Source organism: Telmatherina bonti (assembly GCF_933228915.1).
Source record: "Telmatherina bonti genome assembly, chromosome: 6".
In the NCBI taxonomy this organism is placed as follows: domain Eukaryota; kingdom Metazoa; phylum Chordata; class Actinopteri; order Atheriniformes; family Telmatherinidae; genus Telmatherina; species Telmatherina bonti.
In genome coordinates this window covers 33689643-33716901 of record NC_136624.1, presented here as the reverse complement: position 1 = coordinate 33716901, position 27259 = coordinate 33689643, and the positions used below count along the sequence as shown (strand labels likewise).

At 39.7% G+C, this 27259-nt stretch overlaps 2 protein-coding genes across 2 annotated transcripts in view; one reads left to right on the top strand and one right to left on the bottom strand.

The window, feature by feature from the left end:
• Window positions 1-637: 637 nt before the first annotated feature.
• On the bottom strand, window positions 638-7583 carry LOC306756991 (E3 ubiquitin-protein ligase MARCHF9-like; the record flags this gene model as incomplete). Its single annotated transcript, XM_079241952.1, has 4 exons — window positions 638-957; window positions 1584-1776; window positions 3657-3812; window positions 7239-7583. The coding sequence occupies 4 exons, from the start codon at window positions 7581-7583 to the stop codon at window positions 638-640; spliced, it is 1014 nt and encodes a 337-aa protein (XP_079098078.1).
• Window positions 7584-13625: 6042 nt separating this feature from the next.
• Window positions 13626-27259, top strand: part of cdk4 (cyclin dependent kinase 4) — a 17216-nt gene continuing 3582 nt past the window's right edge. The window contains exons 1-7 of the mRNA XM_079241534.1: window positions 13626-13817; window positions 18049-18283; window positions 18381-18516; window positions 18617-18784; window positions 21398-21507; window positions 24655-24705; window positions 26980-27115. Coding sequence (XP_079097660.1) covers window positions 18066-18283; window positions 18381-18516; window positions 18617-18784; window positions 21398-21507; window positions 24655-24705; window positions 26980-27115 — 819 coding nt within the window. The 5' untranslated portion in view covers window positions 13626-13817; window positions 18049-18065. The remainder of the gene's footprint in view (window positions 13818-18048; window positions 18284-18380; window positions 18517-18616; window positions 18785-21397; window positions 21508-24654; window positions 24706-26979; window positions 27116-27259) is intronic.

The window sequence follows — 27259 nt, the reverse complement described above, 5'->3', positions numbered from 1 at the left end:
TGGTCCTTCAAATAACACAAACTTTATTTAAAACATCGTTTCAATGTATTTTAAGGAATTGTTCCTGTTCCAAGTTTTTATTGTTGCATCTATCAGCATTGTGTGTGTGTGTGTGTGTGTGTGTGTGTGTGTGTGTGTTTGGGTGTATCATTTTCAAATCATTATGTGCACCAAAGCCTTACATGACACCAACTTATGAGGTTTTCCTTACATCATGGCGACCAAACTGCTGTCCACATATTTAGGAAGAGTAGCACAATTATTTTCACCATCTTAATCTCATTTAACATCAATAACATTTTTTTTAAATAAAGCAGAGAAAAACAACCTGCTCAGATACGTTTTGACCTGTTGGCCATGGTGGTAAAATGGTTAAAAGCTTTATAAATCAAAACTTTTCCCATTACATTTTTTTTTTCCAAAGTCTCTGTCTTTAAAGATTTTAATCTCTTTTTCACAAATCTTAGTTCATATAGCTTCTTATATCACTTAGCTCTTATAGCTCAGGGAGAAAGAGAGCAAACATAGGTCCAGGTGGTGTTTAAATGTCACATTTGGATTTTTTTGTATGAAACCCTAAACATCACCTTGACATCCTGCTCAAAGACCGTAGCACTTTTGTCTGTATGGCTCAACCTTATACAGTGGTCACTCTCATGACCACCTCCTGGTTGGTATTGTGTAGGTTGGTAGGTCTAAGCTGGCTGAGGATGTGCCAAATAGTGTAGCCACAGTGGTGGTTAAGGATAGTCCTGACATGCCGACTCATCCTGTGGTCCCCGTCTGGGATGGTGATAGAAGAGTTCCTCTCAACTCGACCAGCACCTTTACTGCTGGAACTGATGGGGTCACCTAAATCCTTTGCTTTCTCATAATTCAGCACTTTCCACTTCTGGTTCACCGCCTGCCAGCGTTTAAAGATCCGGTAAACAGATGATCCTTCATGGATTATCAGGCCTGGGTGTTTAGGACAAAGGGTTGGGGAGATTGAGGCAGAAAAAAAAAAAAAACACTGTTACAAAGAGACAAACAGTTGTTTGTTCAACAAGAATCAGAGATCAGAGAGATCTAAAAGGTACACAATGTACTTGGCTTGTTTGTGGTTGTTTTGGACTTACGGATATTCAAAGATTTACTTCCAGACACACAATAAACAACGTGTGAAAAGACCATGAACTGTGTTGTATTGAGTTGTTGAGTTAAACAGATTTTTTAAACGCAACCAATCATTGCTTGATGACACAGTGCAGACATTGATAAGTCCCTTAACAATCATTTTGTATTTCCTTCTGTCTGTGGAGCCTGAAGTTACAGGGACTATTCTCTCCCACAAGAGACAGCACTCATGAAATACCTAAAACTGGCATTTGTAGGCCAGGCTCTCACATGTACACACTTGCAAAAAGCCTGTCTAGTAGTTATTTCCTGTGGTTTCTCTGATATATTAATAAATAATTTCTGTTAGTTTCTCTTTACAAGAACATCACTCAGCAGATGGTTTTATTTTTTTTATTTACATGTCTATAAAAAGCAGTTAGAGATGTAAGTTAGTCAATATGACGCCCTGAAGGTCCATGTCTTACCTATGCAAACTATGTCCATGAAGCCGTACATGCCATAGCAGATCTGGAACAGAAGATCCTGCCGCTGCCATTTGGCTGAGGGGCTGAGAGACGACCACACCAACCAGGAAACGCTTGCAATGAGGAACAGGGAGCCCAGGATGATGGCTGCAATCTGCACCTTCTCAATCACAGTCAGCGAGATGGCCTGCCACTGGGTACAGAGCGAGACATAGAAAACCACTGACAAGTCTTTTAGCTTTAAATTACAAAATGTGCTTTGATGATGCTCCACAGTGGTGCATGATCTGTTTCAATCTGAAAATGCGTGATACTGAGTGCTTCTAAAGCAGTGATCCTCAATCCTGGTCCCCAAGGGCCGGTGTCCTGCAGGTTTTCCAAATGTTCCAGCTGTAGCACACCTGATTCATATCAGTGTTTATTTAGCAGACATGAGCAGAGCTTGTCTGAGTCTGAGACAGATGTTTGTCAGCAGGGTCACTGGGAAAACCTGCAGGACACCGGCCCTTGAGGACCAGGATTGAGGATTCCTGTAAAGTGTACTCTGTTTCCAGACATCAAAGTCACGCATTGTTTTTTGTTCCTGATTTCAGAGTATCATCATGGAGGATACCTCTCAGAAACTGAAGACAGGTCTAATTCCATAAAAATGAACACACTCCCCTCTGTCTTGCTTTTTCTGCAGCTGGTGATTGTATATCCTTTTCTTAATAAGGTAAAATAAAAGTGTAAAAACTTACAGAGCCTTACAGAGCCTTTGCTGTCCAGTATTGCCCACAAATCAAAATATATTTCCTGTATGTTGACACAAATTTATAGTAATTTCTTTTGAAAATTGGCATGCTAAATGTTTTGTTTTGTATTTAGACTATCAATAGCCACTCAATCAGTGTCACTTAATGGTGGCTTTCACTGATGCAAAAATCAGGCATCATCCAGATGGAAAGGGTAACTGATAGAACATATGAAATAAGGACTTCTCTCCAGCTTTCAGAGGTCGAGCTCATTGGGTGATTTTATATATTAGCCTTTCACTTCCATTGACACATAAGTGCTATAAAACTGCATTTTTTTGGGCTAATATGAGGCGTGTCCTACTTTTAAAAAAAAACAAAAACAAAAACATGAGTTGGTGTTGTACTTTGCTCTGGAGTGATGCAGTAATGTAAATCAGTGAGTGTGAGGGGGATCTCTCTGATATGAACTTATTATATCTGGTAACGTGATTTGGTTCCACTTGCTTCTTTTGCTCCTTGAATGCAACAGTATAAGCTATGCAGTGTCATATTGCATTTATCAGATGAAGCTAGCATGGATGGGTAAGTATTTAAAGCAGAATTATGTGTTCCCTTCCATCTTTTATATATTCATGTGCTACAAACTCCAGTGTTTTTTTAAAATATGTCAGTGTCAAGAGGAGCCAGTTGAGGTGGCTCGGGCATCTGGTTAGGATGCCTCCTGGACCTCTTCCTGGTGAGGTTTTCCAGGAACATCCCTGTGGAAGGAGACCCCGTGGAAGACCCAGGACATGCTGGAGGGATTATGTCTCTTGGCTAGTCTGGGAACACTTTGGGATCCCTCAAGAAGAGCTGGCAATTGTGGCTGGGGAGAGGGAAGCCTGGACTTCCCTAGTTCTCAACCTGACCCCAGGTAAGCGGTAGAAGATGGATGGATGGATGAATGGATGTATGGATGGATGGATAACATTCAGTCTGGGAGTCATCCTGGTCAGCACATCATTTTCTTCTGTTCCATTTGTTCATATAAACTGGAAAGTTAACTCCGAGAACAGTGATATGAGGGATTGTTGGACAAGGTTCAAACAGACTTGTACTAATATAAACACTGCATGCCATTAGATTTACCACATGATAATAACCTTTAATAGGATTATTATACTTTTTACTCAGTTAGTCACTCAAATGTGCCAAAGTACGATTTGTCCATGGCTTCCTGCCATAAAGACTGGCAGTCTTAAACCAAGGACTTCATTCACACTTTAACTCCATAAAGAATTTCCTTCACAATGATCATTAAAGTCTCAAAGAGGAACAAACTGTACTCTCAATGCACCTGCAGTGGATTTTTGGTGCTGATGGCCAGGACTTGGTACTTGAAGTAACAGAGCTCGCAGCTCCAGGAGCCCCTCTCACTGATCCAGCGGATAAGGCAGGACTGGTGAGTGCAGCGAACAGAGCCATCACAGCGACAAGGGCTCAATAGCTCTCCCTGCAGGACACAAACAGCAGCTGCATGTCACACACAAACACACTGTCCAGCCAACTTGAGGCTAAAACTGAATAATAATGCAGTAAAAAATTAAAGAAAAACATTTTTATATTATATTAGGAAATTCCCAGCCATGATGATGCTGCTGTCAGATTTTATCTGCTAACCATTGCTTGAAATTGTCACACAAGGTGTTGTTTGTATCATGAAGCTGATGGATAAAATTGTAGATGTGATAATCACTATAAAGATAAATTCATTTAAGTGTGTTTATCTTATTGGGAAAAGAGACGGTACTTGGTTTGACACTAACTCTACAATGACAAATGGCTTTTATTTTCATTAAAATATACAGCTCAGGTTTGAGTTTGCTGAATCGGCTTTACTGGGTATGACTGATTTAAACAGCAGTGTGACACAAAGAAACCTCATGGTAGTACATCAATGTGTGTCGTCCCTGGTACACATGTGGAATTTACAAATAAATAGCTTAAATTTCTTTACATTCCACAAATATGTATTATTCAGTATCTGTACATGTAACCTCACTGTGATGGATTAGATTCATCAGCGATGAACAGGACCCTGTACTTCCAGCATCTATTTTCAGAACCTTTTTCATATCATTGACTCTTCATCTTCTCTTTGACAGTTTCCTCTCCTACACCTACAAAACCTCCTATCTGGTGCAGCTTCACTGTCATTTCACTCTCCTTTGAACATTATTTGTCTTTCTGTGCAGCTACTTTTTTTTGAGAGAACAAAACAAAGAAAAAAACTTCCTTTGTTCTATATTTGTGCTGAAGAAAGCACAAGTCCTTAAAAAGACTTGTAAATACCTTCAAATCTGCTAAATTTACATTCTAAGCATACTAAAAAGTTGTATTGTTTTACTTAATTATTGTGTAAATGGGATGATAAAAGTAAGTGCTGCTCACCATCAACAAGATATGTAAATAAGAGGAATACACAGTGATGTGCTGACTTAAAAGGAAAATATTACTGACTGATGTTTTCTTTTGGATATCATCGACTGCTTTGCCAGTCAAAGCATCACATTCTGAGCTGCAGGCGTTCAAAACATGTATTTATAATGAAGTGACTGTATATGATGTTCTTGGTGCGTGAGACTTTATCTGCTGCGCAATATGTTCTTCTAAAGACAGTCTGGCTCACTCATACCACTTCCATTAAGCCTCGAAAGAAATCACAGGACATCTGGTGCGGGCTTTTGCTGCAAGTATTTACCTCCTTGAGGCTACTGGACTGACGAGACTCGACATTTCGCTGTATTTTCTCTCTGATTTTAGGTAATGTGCAAAGTCTTTAAGCACTTACATTACTGGAGGGGAAATAAAGACTCTGAGACCTGCAGCAGGGCCTGATTCTTCAAGGTTGCCTCCATGCACTGGATTCACAATGCTCAAATCCATACCTTGAGTACAAGGTTAATATGGCGTGAAGGTTTTTTTTAATTTTATATTTCTGCTTTACTGTCACTACATTTAGTCCTGTTGCCTGTGCGATCTCTTTTTAGCCACGGGGATCATTAAAGATTTGACGCTTGCATAAAAACATTCTTGCTAAAGAGATGAAATTTACTAAATACAAAAATCCCTCTGAGCTAAAAATGATCTAAATAATGATGCAACTGTATCTGTCTTTCTTAAACGCAAAGCGTTTATTTTAAATAACATTTCTTTGTTCTTGTCTGTTTTTGAGAGATTGGGTGGTTGATTTATCATTGCAGGAATTCACTGCAGTTCCTTCTTCTGTTCATTAATGTCTTTTGTCTGCTCACTACTATTGTTAGAACATTACTGCTGGAATACCGTTTGGCCAATCAGTGAGGTTAACCAGAGAAAAGGGCTTTAATTTGCTAAGGAGCATAAAGATTGGACTCTGGAACAATGGAAGAAGATCATGCAGTCTGATGAGTGCAGATTTTCTGTTCCAGAGTGATGGGCCCATCAGAGTGAGAACAGAGGCAGATGAAGTGATAAACAATAAGGTCAGCCAACTAATAATATATTGATTGACCAGGTTATTCCATCAATGAATTTTTCAGAGTGGTTTAGGGAGCATGAGACATAATTTTCACATATGGATTGGTCACCACAGAGTCCAGACCTGAACCCCTTTGAGAATCTTTGGGATGATGGAGAAGACTTTGCAGAGTGTTTAGAGTCCCATCATCAGAACAAGATCTTGGTGAAATTTATTGCAACACTGAATGGAAATAAATCTTGTGACCTTGCAGAAGCTAATCAAAACAATGCCACAGCAAATGCAGACATAATCTAAACTAAAAGCAGTCCAACAAAATATTAAAATTGCACACTTGGTGGTGACTTTTTTATTGGCCAGGCAGTGTGTAATTCAGTAGAGTCACTCCAAGCCTTCATTCTGAAATCAGAGCAAAATTGACACTCGTACAGATACTTGAACCAAATTTATATATATATATATATATATATATATAAATAAAAAGGTGTTTTTACAGGTTTTTGGGGACATCTTGTGTAGAAGTTGCAAACTGCAACCAATTAAAAAAAAAACCTTACTGTTTCTTCCAAACCTGCAAGTGAATCTACATTGGTCAACAAGTCATGAAGAACAAACCAATCACTGGCTTTAAAGCTGTAGTAACATGGTGGCATGACATGGTAAAACAGCCACAAAGGTGAGCGACATCTGTGGATAAAAGTTTCAAATCCTAAAGCAATAAAACACGTGAACATGACTATTGCGTCTATTTCTGACAATAGATAGCTAAATGTTAAACACAGAAGCTTAAATGGGAAACTTGACATGGTCAGAAAAGACAGCATGTACAAAATCGCCTTTTGCAGCGCCTTGACAGTCAAATCTCATACTTTACCACTAGCAGTTCATTTGCATCATGGGAAAAGTTAAATATATGTTTAGCTTGGTCCACTAATGGAGGCAGAAGTCCTGAGTGCTCATCTCACACCAGTCTTCTTACCATATTTAAGTCATTCCCATTTGTTACAGATGTTTGTGTCCCGTTAGTCTTTTAATACATAAAGATCTCTGGTGAAATACCTCTTTTAAAGGTATTTCAGTTGTCCATTCTTTTGGCAGCTATCAGCTCAATCTGGCTAGAGCTTCTTTCCATGCAGGGCACAAAGTTTCCAAATGAGGGTCTTATTTAGTTAATATCCCAGTAAAAGGCCTGTATATATGCACACTTTGATCCCTCTAACCCCCGGTCCTGGATCTTGTTCAATAATCCATCCATGCTTTTCATCTAAAGATCATATTTGAGGTTCAATAAACCTAGAAACACTTCTCCTGCTGAAGGGTCCATTGATTAAATTACAACAGAAGTGATGCTGTCACACAGAAAAATCACCTGTTCCTTGTTTAAAGCACAGAAAAACATTACTGATTTCTCAACCGTACCTTCTCTGGCCCCTGGAAGCAGATCCGGCACTGAGGTGTTCGCATCTCGCTCTCTGAGAGACTTGGTAGGGAAGCTGCATCCAGACCTCCTCCCTGGGATTTGGGTCCTTCTTTATCTTCAAAAGCCAAGCTGCGTGGCCGGGGGTCAGACCCATAGTATTCCTCTTCGTCATCCTGATGAGAACAACTTATCTGTGGCCAACCACAGCCTCCAATAGCAAGCCCTCTCATCCTTGTCTGTGTGTCTGTACCTGTCCCTGTGTCAGTCCTTCTGCTTGATTCAGAGCGCATCAGTAGCAACACCTTGAGTTCATTGAAAAACATCCGGATCCGATACTTGAACATGGTCCACCAGCTTTACTATCCAGGGACAACGGCTCTGTGAGACAAAAGCCTACAGTCCAGCTATAGTTATCTCATTTCCCTCACATCATCATCATCATCATCATCATCATTATTATTATTATTATTATTATTATTATTATTATTATTATTATTATTATTATTATTATTATTATTATTATTTAGTCATATAAATTATTTCAGTCCAGGAATTTGTTCACATCCTGTTGAGAAAAAAGGATTTCAGTTGAAAAAGCATGTGCAGAACATGATAGGCTATTAGATCAGTCCATAGCTCTTTGCATATCCTGTTGTTACAGCATGTGCACTGCAATCTGGCCAATGGGGAAGGATTATTTTTCATGGATAGAGGCGTTTTCTGTCGGGATTCAATGGAGGCTGAGCGTTATGAACAGTGAGACACCAAAATCAAAGTCAGTGGGTTCCAGCAGCATCCTTTCATTCCTCCTTTGCCCGGTTATTTACTGCTATCTGAAGGACTAAAGGGCTTCTTTTAATGTTATAGCGAACTGGAGCTGCCCAGGATCAAAATGCTTTCATCCTTAAGTAAAAATATATATTTATATGATAAAAAAAAAAAAAAAGGCAAGCAAATGGGATGTTTCTGTGAGGGTGATATAAATTCCTAAAACCACATCAGTCGTTCGTGGAAGGTCTTGTTTAACCATTAAACGAGGTGATAAACGTGTCCCCTTTGTTGTCTCGCGGTGGCATCCAGCAGTTCACTGCTTCCTCTGCTCCCTTCCTGACTGTAGCCTTCACCTGGATTGTTTTTAGCTGGCAGATCGAGCAGGCTTTGTCCCACACCGTCCTCTCTGGAGCAGGTCCGACAGCTCGACGTCAAAGTTGCGGTCCAGCGGTGTTTTATGAAAGGAGATTAAAGCGATGACAAATCAGCTGATTAGACACAAATGAAATTATCTCCGGTCAACTTGCAGGCTATTCCCAGCTCTTTTCCCAACCATCTCTGCGCCACAAAATCAGCCAGAAGAGGCAGAAGATGCCAGATATGGATTTCTGCTAACACAAAAGGAACCGGTAGCAGACTGCAACTGATGGGTTGCCTAAAAAAACCGCACATCACATCTTTCCCAAATTATTTCAAGGCCTTCGATCATCAGCGGGACAATAAAGTGCCTCTTCATTTTGCAGACTCTAGTATTTGCCTCCTTCCTCCTCTCCCGCGGGATGCTGAAACTTGCATTTCAGATCAGTTTGGAGGCACATGAGCCCCAAACAAAAACTTCCTTATCTATGCAGCCCATGGCTTCCCATCAACGCGTCCTCGCATCTTGCAGCTGATGGCAAATGAGCTCCATCCTTTGTAGGCGGTGTGCTGACTGAGGCTGCTGTCCAAGGTGCTGATATTCATGTGACGTGGAGGCCACGTGCTTATGCATCTGCTGATCGAGAAGAGAAACAATCGTTGCAATGAGCTGATGAGTTTGCGTGTGAGCATGTGCTTGCTAAGCTGCCCCCCCCAAAAAACCATTTCTGTTTGGACCACAGGACTGATGGCATTTTGGGATTTCCTTTAATATCTGTGAGGTTTTAGATTTAAGGTTAGAATTAGATTTTGTTTAAGGGAAGACAGCAATCTCAGTAACAATTGAGGGGCAGAGGGATACATAAGAATCAATTCTATGAACTAAAAGGGACAGTTTTACAGGGTTGTTTCTGTCTGTGTGGGGATTACACTATTGGGAAAAGGAAAAAAGTTCTCCTGAGACAATAAAGATTGTCTAATGTTTATTATCAAATTCTACTGAAAACAGGAGGCATTGTGATCACCAAATATTACTCCAAAGAATACAGAGACCAAAAGAGCAAACATTTCACAAAAAATATTGAATAATTTTCTAGAAAATGGTCTGACGTCTGTTTTGAATTAAATTAAAAATCAACATAAAATCCCAGCTGTAAATAATACGAGTTGCTGATGTATGATTTGCGTGTTTTCTCACAAAAAGCACATTGTTTGTCATGTACAAATCTGTGTTCTGTGTGGTAGAAATTGAGATTGCATGACATTAAAGTCTAAAAGACTGAGAAATGTGATGTGGTAAATAAGTCTTACATTGTTTTTATTACAACAACTAGCCATATTTGTCCTATATCACAATAACTAAGAATATGTAGTCAAATTGATAACATTTCAATTTCAGAATTATTGAAATTACCTTAAATTTGTAAAATGCTGTGTATCAATAATGTGTTTAATTTGAGTATTCATGAGATAATGGTAATACTGGTATCTTAACCCCATAAAACCAGATGTATCATATTTGATATATGCAATTTCTGAGACATTTTGCATAAATATGGTAGAAACTTCACTCAAAACCAAGTTGTAAAAAATCTGACACCAAAAGGACACAGGGAAGCAGAAGAAGATCACAGGGTATTAAATTCTTTTTTTTTTAAATTACATTTTGTGATCTTTATTCTGGCCAAATAAAGACTTAAGAATAAAAAATAGGACTTTTCCCCCTCAGTTTTTAATAGGCTAGGATTTAAAATGTTAATATAAAGAAAACTTCACAACCATTATTAATATATATTTTACAGTAAAAAAACAGGAAGGGTTGCGAGCTGGACGGAGTGAATTGTGACTGCAATCCAGAGGTTGATGGTGAACTGTGGTAAATATTACTGTAAAACCTAAATCTGTATTATTACATAATCACTGATCATTTATCACTGATGCTTGTTATAAAATAATAGCAGATTAAATGATATAATAATACTTCCATAAAATACCAATTAAAAATGATAATTTATCAGGAATCAGCCGCTGTTTTTATCGCTAACAGTTTAGCACAGTCCATCTTCTCTTAATTAGCCTGATGATGTTGACATTGGGAGTTTTAAAGAAGTTTCCACAGGTGTTCAGTATTTGTCGTCTGCTTTGTCCCTCACTCTGTTGTCCAAATCTTCTCATATCATTTCAGTCAGTTCAGAGAGGGTTACAGTGAAGGTTAAGCTTTCTGGAGCAGCACAAAGCCCCCAGGGAAGAGTTTCTGGTCCATCATTGTTACTGTTATGGTTGCCACGTTGGTTAGATATGCTTCAATGTTTGATCAGCAATAGTGTCATCATCAAAAGATCCCCTCCCACTCAAAAACCCCCCTTGCAGTTTACTCGCTCCTTAGAGCTCGGTGGTGGGAACAACAACAACAACAACATAAAAAATCCAATATAATTAGGTCAAAATGAATTAGTTCTGATAAACTCGGTTTCTTACAGCTGAGGCTACTTTTTATATTGTTTTTGGGCTTCCTGAGCAGTCAGAGTTTGCATGTTCTCCCTGTGCATGCGTGGGTTCTCTCTGGGTTCTCCGACTTCCTCCCACCAAGACATGCATGTTAGGATAATTGGTTACTCTAAATTGCCCATAGGAGTGAGTGTGAGCATGAGTGGTTGTGTGTCTCTGTGTGGCCCTGCGATGGACTGGTGAGCTGTCCAGGGTGTACCCTGCCTGTCGCCCAAAGACTGCTGGGATAGGCTCCAGCTTCCCTGTGACCCTTCTAAGCTTTTAGGATAATGAATGAATGAATTTTACAGCTGAGTCAAAGTTTTCTTTTTCCCAAGGTTTCAGGAAAAAATGGACTGTTCTTTCCATTTATGGTTCATTCAATCACTACAGCTAAGCACATTATATACTGAATAACAATAGTAGTCAGTTACTGAAGAGAGTATTTGCTATAAACCAAACCTACTTCAGAATATTAAAGTTGCATAAGAGATGATAAATTCCATCAGTGGACTTCTGACAAGGCCTGTTAGCTGATAACATCCAGCTGACGTTCTCATGATGCTGCTTGAGACAGTGCCAGCAGTCATCAGGTCCACAGTGGGGGGTTTATTTAAAAACATCTTTTCTTCATTACTTTATCATTTTGATTCCCTCAGTGCTGTTAGAAACTGTGGAAAACAGTCTCGGTGTTGAATTAAAATGACTAAGTTAATTGTAGCTGCTGTGGGTCCTGGTATTTTATCACACACAGCTTTTTGAGTGTGTGTAGTGTTCAGTTAGACACACAGGCATCAATTACAGCTTGTCCTCTTCTTCCTGCAAATCAGCGCTTCTGCTGTGAAAAAGCTATGGAAAGTTCTTAAAAGGCTTGAAGGCCTGTTCGTCACAAATCACTAGAATTGAGTCTGAGTGTTTCGTCAGAAGTCCTCCTTGTGGAACAAAAAACCCTATAGCAACATTTTCAGAGAACCAATACCTTTAAGATTTTTCTCTCAGTGACTCAGAGACAGAGAGAGAGAGAGGGAGACTAACTACATGCCCATTTGCTACATCTACTGTCTTTCCCTCTAGCATGCAGCAGAAGCTCAGAAACTGTAAAAGCACAGGAAGACTGTAAAAGGATTTGTTGTGCAAGATAAAGAGCACACAAAATCTAGCTCTCCTACTGGGATTTTATTTATAGACGACCACAGTTCCACCGTTCATTTGTTCTGTGATCACATGCGTTTGTGCAGGCAGGGTGCAGTTTGTTTGAAACCAATCAGGATGTCTTAAAGAGCAATAATTAACTTCTAAAGAGTTACTGACTTAAAGCAAGACATATTATTAAACTAATTCATAAACGTGAACTTTATCTATATTACAGTTCATCTTTTGTCCTTCATGTGGATCCCTTCTTTGCCAGCATTATCAAACACGTCAAAGCTTATTTTAGGTGCCTGATTGATGCCAGTTTCATTCCATATGAAATTATTTCATATAGAAAGATATTTTTCACTGTTTGTTTCTAAAAAAAAAAAAAAAAAAAAGAAAAAAAACCCCAAGAAACTAAAAAAAAAAAAAAAACTGCAATAAATATTTCATTCTCATATATATGTTATCTGATTTTATCACTTCATTTCTTAAATATTTTATTCTTATGCTCACTTTACTATGTATTTATTCATTTTCTTATGTTGTGTTCTTAGCTGGATCCTTGTAGGTCTTAGTCTTGTTTGATCTTGTTAAGTTCTGTTACTCCAGAGTTTTCATCATGGGGGCCTTGCCTAGTCAATTTGCCGGGTCGTTGCCATGGGGATGGCCTCTGACAGGCTGGCCCTCGTATTGCAGCCATTTGGCTGTGGTACGGATCAGGGCCAACCCTGAGTCGTGACTGTTCCCGTGGTGATGCCCCCTATGGTTATGGGTGGGCTGGCCCCTGGTGTGAAAGGATCCCCAGGATATCGTTTCCTCACAGTCTGCCAAGCCTCTTTTATGTTTATTCTTTTACTTTTATTATTATTGTCGGTTAAAGAGACAGAAGATTACTATAGAAGCTTTATCAGGCAACGTGGGATTGGGGGTGTGCCAGTATGTGTGTGTGAAGGGTGATTTGTCTGATGACATAGCATACTTTCATGTCGGAATTTTTTTTTTTTTTTTTTGCGTTTTCCATGTCAAGCACACACACACACACACACACACACACACACACACACACATTTATATATATATATATATATATATATATATATATATATATATATATATATATATATATATATATATATATATATATATATAATTTTTCTTATCCATGATCTGTATAACTTCTAAAAAAAAAAACCAATATATAAATACAAACTTATTCTCTTGAAACTTTGTGTCTATGATCTGTAGATCTGCTAGATAATAACTAATATGTAAAAACAAACTTATTCTCTTGAAACTTTGAGTCTATGATCTGTAGATCTGCTAGATAATAACTAATATGTAAAAACAAACTTATTCTCTTGAAACTTTGTGTCTATGATCTGTAGATCTGCTAGATAATAACTAATATGTAAAAACAAACTTATTCTCTTGAAACTTTGTGTCTATGATCTGTAGATCTGCTAGATAATAACTAATATATAAATACAAACTTATTCTCTTGAAACTTTGTGTCTTTATGATTTGCTGGTGACGGATTAAGCTCCGCCTCCTATCAGAGAGTTGGAGCTTAGAGTTCTTTCAGCAACAGGAAGACAATCGGAAAACAGTGCAGACTTGGGGAAAAAAAACAAAAACAAACCCACACAGCAGTGGCCGAAAATCCCACAGGCAGGTCAGGTAGAGATCCACTGCTGGGCTGCAAACTTCAGCCTGGACCCGACTCGCCCCTCTGACCTGCTTTTGTTATACGTGGCAGATAAATTAGCATGTCTTGCCTGTAGCATTAAAGTCATTCTAGCTGCCACAGAAAAGGAGAAACGGGCGAGGTGAGTACTTTATAACTCGAAGCTGCTCGTGATTTGTGTTCTTGTCACTTCAGCAGCTGTTTTTATGTAATATGTGGGGAGGGGGAATAAAAGGAAAAGCTGTAGTCGGTGGTCTGCCTTTCGCCTGCAGCTCTCAGGTTTCTGTCCGCCACGTCAGAACACGCGTGGATGTGGAGGAAAAGTCTGTGTAGCGTGTTGTTGGAACACTTTCTTTGCAGTTTAATTAACAAAAGAGCGCCATGGAGGAGCACCACGTGTCTGTGTGTGCTGGCCTGCTAATCGCTGCCTCCGCCCACTGGCCTTCAGTGTCACCGTCCTGCTTTTCACATGGCGGAGCAGTCAATGAATGAAAACACAAATTGAACGTCAGCTTCAGTTTTTCAGAGGATCAGAATCGTATGATCGACAAATGCTGCTTGCACAGAGGCTGCTTCAACTCCCAGATGTGTTAAAAGCTGCCCTGTGTCTGTGTAAGCCACTGCAACAGAAACCAGAAGATGTTTTTTAGGGTGAGAAGTCATCAGCAGTGCTGGCCTGAGGCCTGACACACATGAGAGGAAACAGAAACAAAGTCTGCTCAGGAAATTAAACTAAGACTTGTAAGGATTGTTGATGAAGAAGTTTTTAAAAAATGCAATCTAGGTTTTCCCTTTCTTTTACTATGTTTCACCGATTTTCTTGCAGTTTGATGTTCCAAAGCAGGCTAAACTCTGCAGCAAACTTTGCTTCCTAACTGCTTGAAATGAGTCATTTTGAGCCTATGGCTTCCTTCTTTCACTCAACAGCAGCTCTGTGTGAAACATTTACATGATGCATGGCTATTGCAAAGCATCTCTGACTGCAACTCACAGTGTCACGATTCATCATCACCCTAATCCAACTCCATTCAAACTCAGTTTGGATGGTTCGTGTGAAGGGTGAGCAGGCATGACATCTGAAGTAGCATGATACGTGTAAAAGTCCCATTTTCCTGTAGGTTGCGTCTCCATTACTTGCCAGTCTGGAATGTTCTTGAGCATAAAAGGCAGGTTTGTGGGCTGCAGCTGAGCTAATGCCCAAAGAGAGCTGCAGCCATTGGAAGGGATGCAGTTTGAAAAGACTGGAAATAAGTCATCTATTTAAGATTTCCAATTTTAATGTAGTGAATGAACTTACAACTTCTTTTCGACTGCAGCACGGCTGCCTATGGATCATAACTGTTCTGTAAGTGTAACTTTTAGGTGTTTATCTGGATAGAAAATGGGCTGTTAGAAAGGAGGAAAAATACAAAACATTCTTTCTGGGAGAGATAAGAAAGATAACAGATTTGAAGATCACAAGAAAAAATAAGCAGTCGGTAAAAGAAGAAGAAAATTCCCCTGCTGGTGTGACTGACCAGTCCAGACTGGAGCCACATTGTTCCCACAGGGGTTTTATTGTCGCGTGACATGAAAACTTTGTGCGGTGCTTGAAAAAGTTTGCAATGCTTTAAATCCGCACTGCATCACATCTCGTCTGCGGGGCATATTTTAATTCACATAAAGAATAAAAAGCTGCCGTGAGCACTTTAGTTCTGGACCAGTTATCTGACAGGTGAGAGTGAACGGCACCTCTTAGGAGGTGGGAGGAAGAGCCGAGTCGTTTGACAGAAAGAGACAAAAACGTGCTTTAATAAATCTATAAAGAAACCCAAAGTAACTTTGTGAAAACTGCTTCTTTTTAAAAATATTTGTTTTGAAAAGGTGTCGGTGTTTGTCAGTGTTACGGCATTTCGAGCATCCAATCATACAAACCTAAATCATCATCATCATCATCATAGAGGCGTCCCAGGGAGAATTTCTGTTCCGAGCGTTTACTTATGTAAATTGAAAAGCCATCTCGATGCTGAATGTTGCCATTTAGTCTTCTTTTTCACCTTCTTCTTCCTCTTCTTCAACAGCGTGTGAGTTTGTAGTCAGTTTTGAGCTGTGTAATCTAAGTCAGCCTTATTTTGAAGGAGGGAAGTAGTTTTATCAATGCTGTGTTTTTCCGTTTAGACCTGACATTGTTTAGAGGGATGATATTACTCAGATGTCAGGCAGATTCTTGTCTGCAGTTGGTCTGACTCAGCTTTCTTTGCGCAAGAGGGAAAAATGTGGCGTCTTAAAGGAACACCTCTTCCTGTGCAGCTGACATTTTGTAATGACCTGGTACATGTGGTTTGGCAGCGTATCCTCATAGTTTCATTTTAATATGTTATTATGTGTTTAAAGCCAATTACAAATGCAGTAGATTACTACTACATCAAATGCTTGGACATACAAATAACTTGTGTGTTTTCCATGTTTAAAATGATGTACTCAAGCTTTCTGCCAAGTATCATTCAGAGCATCATGCAGCTTTAGAGCTGTGCTAGATTAATAGATTAAGTTAAAATGTTTAAGCTCATGTATTAGAAGGTAGAGTTTTGTTGGAGCTGGTGTAGACTTGGGATGATTTTCTGAATCCTTCCCAGAGAAAGTCCTTCATTTCTCGCTACAAAACGTTGTTTTTTGGCACAAACAAGATCAACAGTTTATCGAAAAGGGTTCAAAGAAAGCAAAGTGGTTTCTGTTACCAGACAAGAGGGGTGGATCTGTGTTTATCAGTGACGCTTTTACTCAGCAGAACTGCTCCCAGTGATTAGGTGAGTTAAAAAAAAAAAAAAAAAAAAAAAAGTCAAGGACAGGACCTGCAGATATACATGCAACTGCCTCATTTCCACCAGGTGTGTAAAGAATGACAGAACGCCTACAGCTTCCCGCTCCTTCAGCCTCAGGTCTGGCTTTGCTTTCTCTAGAATGTGCTTAAATGCAAATTGCAAAATGCAAATTGTGTGTGTTTAAAACTAAGAGGTGGGTAAAATACAGAGTTAATATTCTTATGCATGATAGCATGCAGACAAATAAAGATGCACCAACACCAGTATTGGGTATCAATCCAATACCATGTGCGTGCACTCGTATAGAAGTGTTCCGGTGCTACAAAATCTGATATTGTTTTCTCTGTATCAGCAAGTACTCAAATGTAAGGACTTATACTCTGGTTGGTGTTGGTTCATCCCTACAGGCAAGTATTGCATTCAGTAGGTGGCAGGGTGCAGGAACAGGTGGAAGTAGGTTGTGGTATCGGTTGAGCTGAGGACGTCTACCAAACTGGTTTGACAGAGAAAAAGCTGAGACCCTTTCAACAAAGAGAAGGAAGGAGTGGGATGACGTTGCCTGTGGTTGTGTCTGCTGTCAGTAGACTTTAAGGATGGAGTGAAGCTCTAAGCAGTGGTGGGAAAAATAATCATCACCCTCAAGTGTATCTGGAAAGTTTGTCGTCGAGGGCCGCTGTCCTGCAGGATTTCACTGTATCCCTGCTCCAGCACACCTGGCTTCCATTAAATAATCCACTTTTTTGGAGTTCCTATCCGATGCAGTTATCTGAAATTTGAATATCTGCCAATACCAATATTTACTGATACCAGATCTGTTTATGTTAACATTATTGTGACTGTGGTTATTGTTGTGGTTATAACTGCGTAAGATTTCATTAGTTTGTAATAAATTACCCATCCTTTCTGAAGTTACCTCACCAATACAAACATAACAACATTACAGGTATAATAATTTCAACAAGTTTTATTTTGATTTGGCGCATTTTACCTAAATACAACTATAAATGTGGATGTTGCTCACAGAGCTGAACTTCTCCAGGAAGCATATTTGGGGGGGGGAAACAAACAATGCTGATCGCATTGATAGTAAGAACACCAAACAATGAAAAAACATCTTTATTTTTAGTTCTTTTAAACTTCACATCTTGCTAATCTTGAAGAAATTATTGCTAACTTGAAAAATTGAGAAAACAAACATCGATCTGTCTCATGAAGTGGGAAGATCAGCTGTGTCTTTCTGGAATTTTGCATAAGCAACAAATCACGTGTCAGAACTGGTGTCTTCGATTTTTAAGTAAAGAGTTGAGGACCACTGTGCATGAAATGAAGCTTGTTTATCATCTACCATTTATCTTGAGTCTATGTCCAAGTCCGCCACATGATCTGGCGATCCGGTTAATTCATTTTTTTCAAATATATATTGAATTTAAAGAAAAGCAGCAGCTCAGAAACAGACTGAAGAGGCAAAGCATGCAAAGAATTAGCATCAAAATCGTAAACCTTTATTACCAGTTGCAGTGTCTCATGTTCCAACATTTCTAATGTGATTTTTGCAAATGATTTGCCTTGTAGTCTGCTTGAAGGACGCCATGGCCGACTGCACCAGCATGCACTATGAGAAGGTGGCAGAGATTGGGGGCGGCGCGTACGGGACTGTTTACAAGGCGAGGGACACGGAAAGCGGGAAGTTTGTGGCTCTGAAGAACGTCCGTGTCCAAACAGACCAAGATGGCCTCCCAGTCTCCACAGTCAGAGAGGTGGCTCTGCTGAAACGGCTCGATCAGTTCAACCACCCCAACGTGGTCAGGTCAGGCTGGCACGACTGTGTTGTGGCTTCAGGTTGTATGGCGCGATATCCACTGCCGCCATCTCTCAAAGAGAATGTTTTTCCTCATTCACACCAGGCTTATGGACGTCTGTGCCATCCAAAGATCGGACCAAGAGACAAAAGTCACTCTGGTATTTGAGCATGTGGACCAAGACCTGAAGACGTATCTAGAGAGAGCACCAGCTTCAGGCTTGTCTTCAGACTGCGTTAAAGTAAGAATCTCTAAACTAAACTAGTCTCTTTATGTCGTGTGCGAATACGATGAATTTCGGTCTGAATCGGATGCTTCTAACCGTGTTTATTTATTTGTAGGATTTGATGAGACAGCTGCTCAGCGGCCTTGCGTTCCTTCACACAAACCGTGTGATGCACAGAGATCTGAAACCAGAGAATATTCTGGTGACCAGCCAAGGCCAGGTAAAGCTGGCAGACTTCGGCCTGGCCAGGATCTACAGCTGCCACATGGCCCTCACCCCGGTGGTAAGAATTACCTCAAGAGTAAACCGCATTATTTTGTGTCTGTGTACAGTTAATGTCGTTACAGCTTACAGTCAGATTCCTGGTGTTAATATTTGGATAAACATGCCTATTAAACATCCATGAACACGTAGGTTTTGGACATGCAGAACACGCTTTCTGCCTCAGAGTTAGAAAAGACAGCGGATTCTTTCAAGTCTAGCTTTGAACACCATTAAAGATGCATTATGTAACTTTCTGACCTTAAAACTCCACGTCCCGGACTTGTTTGACGACACAGTGACATCAATCATGTGTGTGTGTTTTTTAGAGCCGCTGCTACCCAGCAGTGTCCTGAAGTTGAGAAACTTCACTATGCAACTTTTACATCTGGAGCATGATGTTTCGCCTCACGGTATCATAAGGAACTGGCTGTTTTGGACCCGAAACATTGCTGATTCAGCAAAGAAGCAGAAGGAAAGAAAAGGACAAAACAAGAGTCACTGTAAGATAGTCTTTTCCTGGCTGGAGAGGGCGAACAGGTCAGATAGGATGCAAGATGGATGCCGAATTAGCCTTCAAAAGGCGACGCATGATGGGAAAATGCCACAAGTTCTGTAGCGTGTCTTTAAGTTGTTGAGGCGACAGGAGGAAACAGGAGCTCAGCTCCATCATAAAACGCTACTTCGGTTCTAAGAGTTTGGACACAAACTTGCAGAAAGTGTGAGCAGGCAGTTTGAATGATCTTTTGAGAGAGTTTGTTTCACTGGGACTGTTACGTAAAATGTTCACAAGTTAATTCTAAATACCTGCCATGTTTAATAGGAACGAAGCCTGCGGTGCAAGATGCCTCAAACGTTTATATTCAGAAAATTTACAGCTTATTTCACTCAAAATGGTTTTTGTTGTCACTAAATAAAAGTATGGAAAATGTTGAGCAGTTCACGATGATTTATTTATAAACATGTAGTTCAGGCTGTAGTCAGTTCCTTCTGTTGGCTCAGATGAAGCTAGATTTAATATTTGTTAGTGATTTTACACATCATACCTTAATAAAGAAAAATCTCTGTGCTGATTAATCCTTTGCTGCACATATTTTTGCTTAATTTTAATTTATATGAGTGATCAGAGGTTTGCACTGCAGAGACATTAGTGTGTCTGGGACTCGTGGGATCTCATTCTGCTCCCTCATTGGCCTTCATCTGCGATCACCTTCCTCTCTTGGTTTGGCTGTGATCTATATGAAATTTTGGACAATTTCCGATCATCCTTTTGGACATCGTGTTCCATTCTTCTCAGCAGCACTGTGAAATCAACAGGGTTGTGCACTGCTTCTGGCCCCTTGGTGTGCACACACACCTCTGAAATGACGTTGCACAGGAACTTTCTAAAGCCCCTGTTGAAGGTGTACAATGTAGTCATCCACATTGCAGCTGCTACTGAGTTGTACCAAATGCACCAAGATAACCAGTGATATCTGACCTGTGAGTCATTTTAAAGATGGACTACAGACGTTTTGCAACTTTTCCAGCTACACGCCACAGTTATCGGCTAATTAGACGTCCATATTGCATCCCACATGCACCGGAAGCTCTTTCCGGTCATCAAAAGACAAACTTATCTTGACTCTTGTTCTGTTCTCTGCTTTCTTTTTTTTTTTTCCCTTCCTCTGATAACGTCGTCTTGCTTTTTTGACTGGATCAGCCATGATGTAATTCAAACATCCTTGAAAACATGGCTTACTATAATTTCTCGGCTTGCAGCTGGGCGGCGACGGCTTCAGCAACGTGCGTGATAGATGTCACTGCGCTATCAAACAAGTCAGGACACAAAGTTTTAAGGTTGTAAAATCATTTGTTTTTGCAACAAAGTGCACAAATTCAAATTGCAGCAATGACCAGATAAATTCCCATTCACAGATCGTGTCCCTCAGTAGTTTCTACTTTGTAGCTTCCTCGTGGCTTTGATGCGAGTTTGGTACCTTTTTAAAGGCACCTCTTTGTCTAAAAGACAGAAAAATGGACTCTTGCCAATGCAAAACACTGTTTGGTGGGATTTTCCATGACATCCTTATTAAAACCTCGTGATCATTCATCTGTCGCTTATCTCAGTTCCCCATGTCTGAAGGTGGACGTGTGATGTTCCGGCGACATGTTGAGTTGCTTCTAATGGTATTGTGTGTATTATGTGACTGTGTATCATCACTTGGCTGTCATTCAGCAGCTTTACATGTTTGTGGTGCAGCTCACATCCTACTGGATACAGAGATATGAGTGTTTTTCTTTTTCATTTTAGTTTTCTTGGCAGGTAGCTGCAACTTTCTGCATTCGTACCTGGTTGCCAAAAAATGCTCTGGCACAAGCAGCCTCTGAAACAAGTGACAACGGTGTTTCTCCTCCACATTTATCACAGCTTGAGATGATATGACATTGGAAGATGTTCTGATCTTTGTTCTAAGCTTTTGTTCATGGAAGCATATTATGTTTCTTTCAGTAGATACAGACCTGAGGCATTGCTTCAACCAAACGCTGTTGTCTTCATTCGAATCTGCTTAACGTGACCACAGTGGTTGCAAAGAGTCCACGTTTAGCAGGAAACGCTGTATTTGCTTATGAACTCCATGTCTGTGTTTCGCAGGTGGTGACACTGTGGTACAGACCTCCTGAAGTTCTGCTGCAGACCAGTTACGCCACTCCTGTGGATATTTGGAGCACTGGCTGCATCTTCGCTGAGATGTTTAGACGCAAGTGAGTGAAAAGAATACCAGTCAGATGAAGTATGCAGGTGCTCGATTCTTTTTTTTTTTTCTTCTTCTTTTTTTCTTTTTAAGAAACATCATGTCTTTGTTTGACAGATGAGATTTAGATGAACGAGATCTACTTAGTATGTCATCTGAAGACGCGAAATATATCAGTAACTGGTTAAAAGGTAGCAGACACATGAGCCCTTTGAATGTCTGTGTTTACACGATTTCTAATCCTCCGATGTGTTCGGAGTCTACAGCTGATAGTCTGACTGTTTACGATCCCACACATCAACTTTTTGGTCTTTAAATGAGATGTTCCTCTCTCTATTTTTTCATTTTTTAATATTAAAATGTTTTTTTTCCCCTGTATTTTAAAAAAAAATATATTATTTGTCACACCCAGAATGGGGATACAGTACAGAACCCGACTGTTTTACCTGTTTGTGTTGCTTGCATCTCTCTACAAAAGCTCATCCAGTTTATTTCAAGTGAGGGAGTGCGGTCGTGAGTTTTAAAGTGGTTTTTATGTGGGAAAATGTTACGTTTGAGTTAGAAGTATTTCTCCCATGCTCTCCACATCCAGTAATTTCCATCTTGTGATATGTTTATGGGACTTTAGTCAATTCTATTAAGGCCACCCGCAAGCACAACTTGTTCATTTATCATTCATTATCCAAACAGGTTAGTCCGATTAAGGGTCGCGGGGAGCTGGAGCCTATCCCAGCAGTCTTTGCGTGAGAGGTGGGGTTCACCCTGGACAGCTCGCCAGTCCATCGCAGGGAAAACACATCTCGTTTTTAAAGCAGCTCTATGATGCTATTTCTAGTTTTCTGAGCTTTCTAAAGTGCTTTAATGTTGAATACTCATCAGACTTGTAAGCGGCGCTGTTTCTTTGTTTATCACCTGTTTTAGTTTTCCAGCACTCTTTACGTTCGGTTTCCGTGGTGACAGAAATGACTGGTTTTAGAGAGCTTTTTCTACTTTAATATTTTAGTTACATCCTGAGGGAGGGACTCGGTGATTGGTCATCTTCTCTAGGTTGTGCACGTTCACAAGAAAGCCACACCCTCCTTCACTGGTCAGTATAACTACTCCTAGCAGTGGACCAATCAGATGCAGCCCACAGGCAGGACAAGGGGCGGAGCTTTCTCTGTTCGCTTGTTTCTGGCAGGGGCTGATATGAAAGGATCAATACAAAATGAATGAAGGGCTTTGTGAAAAAGGCTTGATTATTTCTTGCCCTTCTGGACTTGCATATTAAAATAAATTAGACTGAAATGTGCAGAATAGAGACACTTTAAGCGACTAGAAAATCACCTTAAAACACAGATGTGGTATAAATGACAGGCAAAGCTACTCTCACATCACCACTCATCTATGGATTACAATTTTACACGAACTGAGTTTTTCTTCTCACTCTTTTTTTTTGTTTTTTTGGAACCAGAAATGATTTGCAAGGGATGAGTCTGAGAGCCTGGGGACACTAGACTCACCTCTGACAGAAAGCTGCCTGGGTCTAAATTATGCATAACCTCCTGTCTGAATACACTTTAAACTGTCATCACAAAGTTGTTTTAAACAAGAAAATGGGCTAAAACTGATTTATATACCAGGCTATGTTATTATTTTTGCTTTACAGCAGTGTTTCTCAAATCCAGTCCTCAGGACACCCTGCCCTACATGTTTTATCAGTAACCCTACCATAACACACCAGAATGAAACAAAGGGCTCGTTAACAGACTGCAAAGAACTTGATAAGGAAGTCCAATAATCTCACTCAGGTGCTTTGGAGGAGGATCTTGTCTAAGATAGATAGGGCATGGTGGGCTGAGGACCGAAATTGAAAAACGCTGCTTGACAGTGAGGTGTTTTATTATTGAGTGGGCCAGTTTGACTTTAGAGCTAGCCTTGAGTCTCATTGAGCTGCAATTTCAGCGTTCCCTGGGTTCGTTTCGCAGCTTTGGATTGACAGATGTTTAAATTTTTAAAACATTTCAGGTTGTTTTATCATAATTTTGCATCTTCTTTAGTTAGGATGAGCTCCAACTCCTAAGCCTCAGGTCATGTTTTTTTTTTTATTTATTTTTTTTTTTTTTATTAGCATTAGCACATTCAGACATTTAATGGCTGTATAATTATATTAGTACAACAGAAGCTTAAATGTGGGTTTTTCTGCTACACCAAAAACAGAAGTAGTCAGGACCTCTTCCTTCTTAGTCCAAATAAAGAGGTTCCAGATCAATATCAACAGTTTGTCTTATCAAAATTTGACCACGTCCTACCTCTGGGAAGGATTTTATGGAAATGTGCTTTTTTAAATTTTTCTCCTTGCAAACCATATGAATGCCAGAATCTCCTCAGCCGAGGGACTTTCTTACTTCCAAGTTATTTATGAAATGTTTGTAAATTGTAGTGTCTCCCTGCAGACTGCCTGTATCACTTGTAGAAATTTAAACTTGATGGTCACATCCTTCCCTTGTTTTTTTTTTTTTGCGGCCACAAACACTAATGCTGTCTGATGAAGCAGCATCACATTTACTCATCTCCAGGAACATCTGTACTATTCTATTTAATCTCATCTGCTGCGGCAGTTTTGGTGCGATGCATATGTCCAGATTTGATCTTGCTTTCATGTCTCAGGGCTGTCGAAGCACTCCAGATGATGTGTGTCCTGTGGGCTGAAGCTGAACAGGGTTGACTTAAAGTCTGTGTTACAACACACAAATATTTTATTCCGGTCTTCCAGACAAGTCTGCAAACCTGCATGATTTATAGATGTCATCTTTAAGATTTAATTGACTCATGAATACAGTGGAGGTGTGGGGAATAATGTGCCTGAAGGGATGCACCGTCTCAGAGATCAGCTGAGATGCTCATACTTGCGCCATCTAGTGGTGAAAATGAAGCATCAATACAAAGCTGACAAGGATATAACAACATACTGTGATTCAGAGGGTGAAGTTTTTAATCTCAGTTTATAGCATAGTCATTATAGGTCAACATAAATTAGCTAATGTGGGAGAAATTCTGCACAGTTTTATATACTTTGTGCTTGAGAACAAATGACTGAAAACAACAACAGGAGAAACATTTGCACAAAGATCAGCTTCAGCCTGTCGGCTTCGTCTTAACTCTTTGTTTCTTTTAGACCTTTATTCTGTGGAAAATCAGAAGTGGACCAGCTTGGAAAGATATTTGAGTGAGTAACAAACACTTTGCACTACGCTTAGCAGACTACACTGCGTGCACAATTATTAGGCAAGTGAATATGTTGGCCATATCACCACTGTATTCATAATTTCCACATCCAAGCTGTATAAACCGGATTACTTATTGGATTGAATGCATAACAGGGGATGTGTGTTTGTGTTAAAAGAGAGGGTGCAGTTTAAGGAGAGCAACACCTGTATAAAGGTATGCATAATTATTAGGCAGATTCTTCTCCTCAGGGAAAATGGGCCAAAAAAGAGATTTAACGGACTCTGAAAAGTCAGAAATTGTAAAAGATCTTTCAGAGGGATGCAGCACTCTTGAATTATCTAAGATATTGGGGAGAGATCACAGAACCATCAAATGTTTTGTTACAAAGAGTCAACAGGGCCGAAAGAAACGTGTAGAGAAAAAAAGACGCAAATTAACCACCAAAGATTTAAGAAGAATCCAACTTGAAGCTACCAGGAACCATTTATCCTCCAGTGCTGCCATATTTCACAACTGCAACCTACCTGGAGCGTCAAGAAGTAGGAGGTGTTCAGTTGTCAGAGACATAGCGAAGGTAAGAGAGGCTGAAACCCGACCACCTCTGAACAAGACTCATTAGTTAAAATGTCAAGAATGGACCAGGAATTATTTTAAGACAGATTTTTCAAAGGTTTTGAGGACTGATGAGATGAGGGTGACTCTTGACGGACCAGATGGATGGGACTGTAGTTGGATCAGTAACGGACACAAAGCTCCACTTCAACTCAGACGCCAATGATCACCTTTCCCGGAACACGTTACACTCTGCATGTTCTGCATGTGACACAGTCATTAATTCGTCATGCAGGTTTATTCACAGCAGCTAGTTTTCTCTGTTTGTTTCTCATTTATATTTAACTTTCTAGATTCCTAGTTTAGTTACTATGAATCTTATGTTGGCTTGTATGTATATGTGTTCACACTGGCAAGTGCGTATATGTGTTTGTATGTATGTGTGTATGTGTATAAATATGTATATATATGTATACATATGTGTGTATATGTATGTGCGTGTATATATATATGTGTGTATGTATATGTTATCTCTATCTCTCTCTTTCTCGGTTTTTTTTTTTTGTTTTTGGGTAATTTTTATATATATTTTTTTTAGTTTTTTCCTCTCCATCTCTTTCACTTTTCCTATGAGGTGTTTTCTCTTCTTTCTCTTTGTCTTTCTTCTGTCCTCTCCGGTCCAGCAGTACAAACTCAAAATAAAAATAAAATAAATATAGAAATAAAATAAAAATTCAGAAAGTCAAGGGGATCATTATATCTATAAAGTAAACTTCCTCAGCAGAACACAGCATCCAGACGATCATTTTGCTTGCCTAAATGCTGGACAAGACAAAAAAAAAAAAAAAAAAAAAATCTCAGATGCCAACAAGGTGGAGGTGGGGTACTGGTATAGGCAGGGATTATTAAAGATGAACTAGTTGGACCTTTTCGGGTTGAAAATGGACTCAAAATCAACTCTCAGACCTACTGCCAGTTTTAAGTAGACACTTTCTTCAAGCAGTAATACAAGTAAAAGTCTGCTTCTTTCAAGAAGACTTTTTTTTTTTTTTTGGCACGACAACGCTCCGTCACATGCATCAAAGTACTCCACTGCGTGGCTGGCCAGTAAAGGCCTAAAAGATGAAAAACTGATGACATGGCCTCCTTCGTCACCTGACTTAAACCCTATTGAGAACCTTCGGGCCCTTCTTGAGCAGGAAATATACAGTGACTGTAAACATTACACCTTTCTGAACCGTGTCTGGGAGGCTGTGGTTGCGACTGCACACAAAGCTGATTCTTACCAGATCAAGAAACTGATGGATTGCGTGAATGAAAGGCTTGTGACTGTTATCAAAAAGAAAGGTGGCTATATTGTTTTTTCCCTTGAATTTCAGTATTGTTTACTTGTAAATTGAGTTTCTTTATTCTCACTTTAACAGATGAAAATAAAAAAAGTGAGATGAAAAAATCTTTCTTTTTCATTCAGTTGTGTATTAATTTTGCACACTCATGGTTGCCTAATAGTGGTATACGTATAGATATTCCCTTAAGAAAGCCAACTTTTTCTAACTTAATGTTCAGGTTTGAGGGTTTGTTCACATTTTGGATTGACCAAGAGCATTGTAGTTGTACACTACAAGCATTAATCCTAAAAAAAACAACTTGCCTAATAATTGTGCGTGCAGTGTACAAGAACTATCAGCTGACTATTCATGTACTTCCTGTATTCTTTCAGAGTTATTGGCTTGCCATCGAAGGAGGAGTGGCCGACTGATGTTACAGTACAAAGGGAACACTTCCAGCCGCTCACGACTCGCCCAATCACAGATTTTGTTCCAGAGATAAATGAGCAAGGGGCCCAACTATTGCTGGTAAGGCTTATGAATTCATAATTGCGGTGCAGATGTGCCCTGGCTGGCTCTTTATTCATGTCTCAGCAGCATAAAAAAATGAAATTAGGACACAGAAGTTTGTTAGCCAAACTCTTGCAGACTGATGTTGCTGTCTGGGCTGGT